Source organism: Sphaeramia orbicularis, chromosome 4 (assembly GCF_902148855.1).
Source record: "Sphaeramia orbicularis chromosome 4, fSphaOr1.1, whole genome shotgun sequence".
Taxonomy (NCBI): Eukaryota; Metazoa; Chordata; class Actinopteri; order Kurtiformes; family Apogonidae; genus Sphaeramia; species Sphaeramia orbicularis.
The window spans coordinates 48,523,586-48,531,164 of record NC_043960.1 but is presented as its reverse complement, the minus strand read 5'-3'; the positions used below and the strand labels follow the sequence as shown (position 1 = coordinate 48,531,164).

Here is a 7,579-nt window from a genome sequence, read left to right as displayed (position 1 = left end):
CCCTTACCTCAAACCAGGACTTGCATCTTGTCACAAGGGAGGCCACAAAGGTTTTACCATTTTTCAGGTTGAGTTATCAAAATATTGTAGAAGCCAAACCTTATTGAACTGATGCTGTTTATTTAACAGTAAGAACAGAATTCTCTCCAGATGAGAGTTAAATTATTTCTACCACCCGTAATTCAACTGATTGAACTTCTGCTTTTTTTTCCCCAAATCATCATAAGTCTTTTTGCCAGAATAAGTGTATAGGAAAGCAGTTGACAGTGATATTTGCTAAGGTGATCAGACACTCAGAATACAACCAAAAGTGGATTGGGCTTCAACTCTATATGTAACATATCTGATGAAGTTTTAAATAGGTTAGTCCAGAATGGAATTCATTTAGGACACAGAACATAACACCATGAAGAAGAGTGGCTTCTTCAGTCACATAATGGGGATATAGTTGGAGAAAATTTGTGCAAGTTTGTCTTAGCATAATGAAGTCTGTGGAGGATCTATAATCTAACACTTTTCAGACCTGCCTGAAATGCATTCACTAGAGCCTTTGTTGATGGACATACTAGTAAATGGTGAAATAGTACAGAGACATGCATGTTGGTTTGATTATGGGGAGCGTTGGAGAACTCCCACCTGGCACCCTGGGAATTTTCTGTCTGAGGTTTGGTTTGCATGCTGCTATTGGTATTTCCTCCCAATCAAAGACTAACAGCAGATGAATTGGAAACTCTCAGCACTGCACTTGCCTTGAGATAGACCAGTAAACTGTGTGCTCTGCCTCTCACCCAGTGCATGCAGGGATAGGTCTGAGCCCTGCACAACAACAAATCTAAAAGATGCTGAATGTCATTATATCACTGGACTGCACTGAGGGCAACAGCATAATCTTGTTTAGAGCTACTGCACTCAAAGCTGGCTCTGCTTATCGGCAAAGAAAAAAAAGCGGAGGTTTAGAGTACGCACTTGTGGTTACAGTGCTGGTTGAAGTAATATTTACAGAATAAGGGCGTTTTCAACAGTTCTGGGTGCTGTTAACACCTCTGGCTGTAGATATGTTTTTTGGATTGTTTTGTGTTTTTGTTTCCTCCTTTTTAGACAAAATCATCCTATTAATGATCATATGTTTAGACTGAGAAATATCTGTTTATATATATATATATATATATATATATATATATATATATTTTTTTTTTTTTTTTTTTTTTTTTTTTTTCAACCACATGATTTGTTGATGTATGTCTGTTTTTTATGACTCAGGACTAAAAAAAGAGAAGTTCTGTTTGAAAATTTGCTATTTTGGTTTTGTGGGGGAGGTCTATTATTGTCATGCCTCATTACAGTTTTACACTAAGTAGGCCAAACATCTCACACATCTCTTATAGTAGTTGTGAGTTGTGACTGTTTTTGCATGTGCTCACTCTCATACATTCTTGTGCTGGATATCATTGAGTCAAAACACAGAAACACATAGATGGACATAGATAAGAGATAACAGATAATATTTACTTACAATTTGGAAAAAATAGTAATGCCACAAGTATGAAAAACAAAATTTGCAAACAAAATAATGGGGCATTGACATGATTATGACAATATTTTCTTCAACCTTTCTCAGACCACATTAGCATATACTTCTGATGCAGTTGATAAATGATAATTATAGCGTGCTTATATCATTGGAGTGTTCTTTGCTGAAATATATGATTAGCTCTTTGAAAAGTCCAAGTCTGAAGGATGAATTTGTTTAGCTACAAACGCTCTCGCTTTGCTCATATTAGAAAAAAGTGGTTTCTTGATTTCGAGGCCTGGCTTCAGTTTTAGTACATACAAGCTGCCTTTTGTGCTGCTTCTCAGCTTATCATGTGTTTATGGCTGACTTAAAAGATGTGGTCTGTGCCTCAGTGACATGGCCTGTCATATGGAGTGTGGTTAGGGGCTGCTGGTGCATGCTTTGAGGTTCACTCAAATCTAATGTGCCCTGACAATGAGAGCACAGAGTTAACAGTGTGACTATCTACCTAAACCAACCACAGCTGAGTGATGAGAGGTATGAAACTGCTTATCTGCAGGGAGGGGTGCATTTCCATTTGATTGGGTGTTCCTGTTTTTCTCTTGCACTTTCTGAGAAATAAATTCTAATCTGGGGCTTTTGTAATAGCAGCACCTTGGGTGTTGGCATAATGCCACTAGTGCAAGTGAATTCTTGCAACATTCTCAAAAACATTGAGTCATGATACTTTACAAAACTTACAACTGTGTGGCGTGCACATGTTTTGAAAGTGCTTTTCCCGTATCAGGGTACATGTACTAATGCAGCTTGAGCAATGCTATTGGATGGCATTGCTCAGAGAATTATGATCTGCTTTGTTGTCCTGGCACAACTATATTGATGCAACAATAAAGGGATGAAAACTTGTCAAGCATTTATTCTCACTAGGCCACCTGCCCCCAGTGGGTTTAGGGTTTGAGTTATTTTATTCATAAAGGTTGCTCCTGTACATTGCCCTGTTTATAAGCATCAGCCTAACACTATGATAGGTTTTAGGGATTGAAATTGATGTGTTTCAAACATTGTTATCGCTTCAACAAAAATCTGTTAACTTAAGCAACTGTGAAAATTTATCAGTTGCTTTGTCTGTTTACAAGGTGATGGAGCAAAAGTGACAGCAATCTGTTGCATTTCATATGTGTATGTGTGTGTGAGATTTGGGCGTGACAATCTAACCTTCTTTGGCTTACTTCCCCAATCAAAACCTTTAGTCAGCTACAGCAACGATCTTTTCACACACTCAGCATCACCATCAGCAGCTGGGGTAAGTCCTCTGTACTACACAGCAGCCAGTGCACTTCACAAAACAATTCACAATAAGGCATTAGTCACAGTGATTGCTTTCATTATGTGGGATCATTTTCAACTTCGAAAAAGCATGGATATTTTTTTTAAATTTTATAAAACACATTTGATAATTTCTTCTAGACTTTGGGTAGCTTGAAATACCTTCACAGTGTGTCATTTGTAAGACAATTACTTATTAATTGCTACTTTTTTGTTGAGCTCTTATCTCAGTTTTAAAGAACTGTTAACTTTTTAAATTTTACAAGACATTTTTTGTTTATCTAATTTTCATTGCATTATATATACATCTTATTATACAATAATTATTATGAATCATTTTTACATATTGCTGTTAATTACTGCTATTGCACCATTTCACTCAAATGCTTGTTAATTTTGTTTTTCCAGTGTATTTTTAAAACTAGGTGTGTATTTCCTTTAGTAGTGATTTAAATGCCCTGTGCAGCTGCTCTCTCTCATCCTGTGTTAACCACAGCTATAGGTGTAACGCACGAGGCAGGCTTTTAAATGACGCCCTTTAAACTGGATACATACAGCTTACTCATTACTGTTGCTTTCTTTTACTGGTTTCTTTTCTTTTTTATACTGGTGGCAGAGCTGCACAATTAATTGCAAACCCAGTGTCAAACTGTGCTATCAATCAATCAATCAATCAATCAATCAATCAAATTTTATTTATAAAGTGCCAAATAATAACAAATTTATCTCATGACACTTTACATATAGAGCTGGTCGAAACCAGACTCTTAAGCCAATTTACAGACACCCAACAGAATCCTCCAGGAGCAAACACTTGGTGACAGACAAAAACTTTTAACAGGCAGATACCTCGAGCAGATCCTGACTCCTGGGGGATGGGTTAGGGTTAGGGTGTCTAACCCCAGCTGGTCTGCCTTGACCAGTTGGAGTTAGAGAAAGAGGGTTAAAGGATGAGAGAGAGAGAGAGAGAGAGAGAGAGAGAGAGAGAGAGAGAGAGAGAGAGAGAGAGAGAGAGAGAGAGATTGGGGGAGACACATGGATACACAGCAAACTGAATTAGAACTTTTAAAAACTAGAACAGCTGGTGTTATTATAATTACCAATAGCTAGAACAAATGTCCATAAACTGTTAATACTACTACTACAAATACAAGTATTAACAGTGGATATACTTCTACTGCAACTGTTAGTACAAATAATAGAAACCTCTACCATCTATGTAACTATATAATAAACACTATCACAACTACATGGATAAATGAATAATGATGATCGAGGTAGAAGAGAAGCAGGACCACAGCAGCAGTTCCAGAGATGATTTAGGGAAAACCTGTGAGGCAATAAAGTACAGAGACTCTCTGTACTGAAGTCAAGTCAGTAACATGTATTTGCTGGGGCATGAATAGAGGAGAGAGGAGGTCAGAAAAGAGGAGGAGCAGAGAAGAGCTCAGTGTATCATGATGAGTCCCCCAGCAGTCTTAGCCTATACCTCATAACAGCCTCATAGCAGCCTGAGCCACCCTGACTATAAGCTTCATCAAAAAGGAAGGTTTTAAGCCTACTCTTAGACATAGAAAGGGTGTCTGCCTCCTGAACTGAGGCAGGAAGGTGGTTCCACAATAGTGGAGCTTGATAGCTGAAGGCTCTAGCTCCTGTCTGACTTTTGGAGATCCTAGAAACCACCAGTAAGCCTGCATGTTGAGAGCATAGTACTCTAGATGGATTGTATGGAACTTAAAAGCTCTTTCAGTTAAGTAGGTATGTGGCCCTGAAGGGCTTTGTAAGTGAGGAGGGGTATTTTAAAGTCTATCTTAGCTTTTACAGGGAGCCAGTGCAGAGAAGCCAACACAGGAGAAATGTGGCCTCTGATACTGGTTGTAGTCCGTACACAGGCAGCCGCTTTCTGGATTAGTTGAAGGGTCTTTAAAGACTTTTTGGGATAGCTTGAGAAAAGTGAGTTACAATAATATAGTCTTGATGTAATAAAAGCATGTATTAATTTTCTACATCATTCTGTGTTAAAATATGCCTGATTTTGGCAATATTACACAGATGAAAAAAGGCAGTTACAGAAATCTGTTTAATGCGTGAGTTAAATGCTAAACCTTGATCAGAAATAATGCCTAGATTCCTCACAGTGGTTTTAGGCTCCAGGATAACACCATCAAGTTTGGTTGAGTTATGAAAAATCTATCTATAATATCTTCATTGTAAAGTGAGAATGAGCAGAGTTACTGTAGAATATATATATATATATATATATATATATATATATATATATATATATATATATATATATATATATATTTGTGCTGGTTCAAGTTTGGTTGAGTTATGAAAAATACTCATTTCACAATAATCAGTAATTGGTGGATTTATCTCTATAACCAAGCAAAACGGCTTAAATTGCAGTATTATCAACAATAATTGCAATATGACTAATTTACCAAACTGTGCATCTTCAGCTGCTGGACTAAAATGGTTCCTCTTTTTTCCTTTTTTAGGTGTGAGAACTTCAGTGGTTAGAGTGTCATGATAACCTGTTTGATCCCAGGAGTCTGACACTAATTCCATGCAGTTCTCTCTTACTGTTTCCACTTACTTGACGTTGACAAACCCTGCTCTTACCATGAATGTCTTCTCCTCCCTCACCTCCCCCTCATCCTGCCCCCACTTGTACCACTTACTCAGTTACCCCAGCAATGCCACCAACTCAAATGGAACCACAGCCAACACAGTGTCTGGGATTAGCCCTGTGATCCTGCGGCATTACAACTATACCGGCCGCCTGCAAAACAGGACTGTGTCTAACACTCAGAACCACATCATTACCTCCATGGCGGTCTTCTTGTTCTTCAGTGTTTTCATCATCCTGGAAAACCTGCTGGTGCTGGTGGCTGTCATCTCCCGTATCCGCCACAACCGCCGCTGGGTTTACGTTTGCATTGCCAACATTACGCTCAGTGACCTCCTGACCGGTGCGGCCTACCTGGTGAACATCTGCATGTCTGGGAGCCAAACATTTCGCCTCACCCCTGCACTGTGGCTCTTCAGGGAGGGCATGCTATTTGTGGCTCTTGCAGCGTCTATATTCAGTCTGCTGCTGATTGCTGTGGAGCGTTACACCACAATGATGAAGCCGCTGCCACAGAAGTCAACAGCAAAGACCTACTATAGGATCTATGGCTTGGTGGCCCTCTGCTGGCTTTTGGCTTTTGTCATAGGTTTCCTCCCATTGCTGGGCTGGAATTGTGTGTGCAGTCTGGACCAATGCTCCACCCTCCTTCCTCTCTACTCCAAAACCTACATCTTTTTCTCTCTCATCATCTTCTTCATCATCCTCTTGACTATCGGTGTGCTCTATGGTGCCATCTACTGCCACGTACACAAGAGTGCACAGCTGGGCCCCCAGCGCAGTCGCAAGCGCTCTCTGGCTCTGCTGAAAACTGTCATCACCATTGTCGGGGTCTTCTTACTCTGCTGGGGGCCTCTGTTTCTGCTCTTACTGGTGGATTTCTTTTGCACTTCCCGCCAGTGCTCTCCACTCCACAGTGCTGATATCTTCATTGCCCTGGCAGTCCTAAACTCAGCTGTGAACCCCATCATCTATGCCTATGGCAGCAGCGAGATGAGGAGGGCCATGGCTGAGCTGCTGTGTTGCTGCTGCCTGAAGGTCGGCTTCTGCCACCCGGACACGTTCACTTCCAAGGACACCAGCAGCACCTCAGAGAGCAGGAGGGACAGTCTCAGGAACAGTTTTAGCAGGATAAGGAATATTAGCTTGGCCTCGCCACCATCCACACCTACTAAGACTCACAAAGCACATAAAAAATGCAGGCTGAGCTCCACTACCACCTGCCTGTCAGTTTCAAGTGGTTAGACCACAATGTGGTCCCCTCCCAGGCAAACGGGTCCTGTGTGCACTGATACACATCTAACCGTTTCCTTTTGAGTTTTGGTTTAAATGTTCAGTATTATGCCATAAAGCTCTTGCACTGATAGATTAGTTAAATAGGAATGCAATGAAAAGTCTGCAGCAGTTACTTGTTCCTTGTAAATTTTTGATTAGTTATATTTGTTTTTTATTTCTTTTTTTTTTATAATTTTTTTTTTTTTTTTTTTTACATGATTATACATAAATCTGTATTTTCACAGCTGTGGATATTTTTAATTACTATTTCTAATGGCTGATTCTTTAGGCTACAGTCATTGTTTATACATGGGTTGTCTGATGTACTAATACAATATGTGGAAACTGTTTCTCAATTGCATTGTATAGTAATGTTGTGTGTTGTAATAACTGCTGAAACAATAAATAAAGGTTACATATCCAATCAAGTTTCAGGCTCCATCACAGCACTGCGAGTGCTCTTATCAAGGTGACAAATGACATCCGTCTGAACACTGACGCAGGTAAAGTCTCAGTCTTAGTCCTGCTGGATCTGAGTGCTATGTTAGACATAGTCAGTCATGTGATGTTGTTACAGAGGTTAGAGGACTGGGTAGGCATCTCTGATCCTGCCCTGAAATGGTTCAACTTTGGTTCAAGAAATGGTTCAAGTTCAAGGTTCTTGAGGACAGGAATTACTTGTTCAAACTGGAATCTGTGTGTCAGACCAAATGGCAGTGACCTGTGGGGTCCCCCAGGGGTCCATCCTGGGACCCCTCTTATTCAGTCTTTAGATGTTGCCCCTTGGCCAGTTAATACACAGTAATAATGTGTCCTACCACAACTATGCA

General features: G+C 40.0%; 1 protein-coding gene across 1 annotated transcript; it reads left to right on the top strand.

Moving 5' to 3' along the window:
- Positions 1-2,751: 2,751 nt before the first annotated feature.
- On the top strand, positions 2,752-7,173 carry s1pr4 (sphingosine-1-phosphate receptor 4). Its single transcript, XM_030132113.1, has 2 exons — positions 2,752-2,816; positions 5,344-7,173. Exon 2 carries the CDS (start codon positions 5,412-5,414, stop codon positions 6,717-6,719), a length of 1,308 nt encoding a protein of 435 aa, XP_029987973.1. The 5' UTR covers positions 2,752-2,816; positions 5,344-5,411; the 3' UTR covers positions 6,720-7,173.
- The last annotated feature ends 406 nt before the right edge of the window (positions 7,174-7,579 follow it).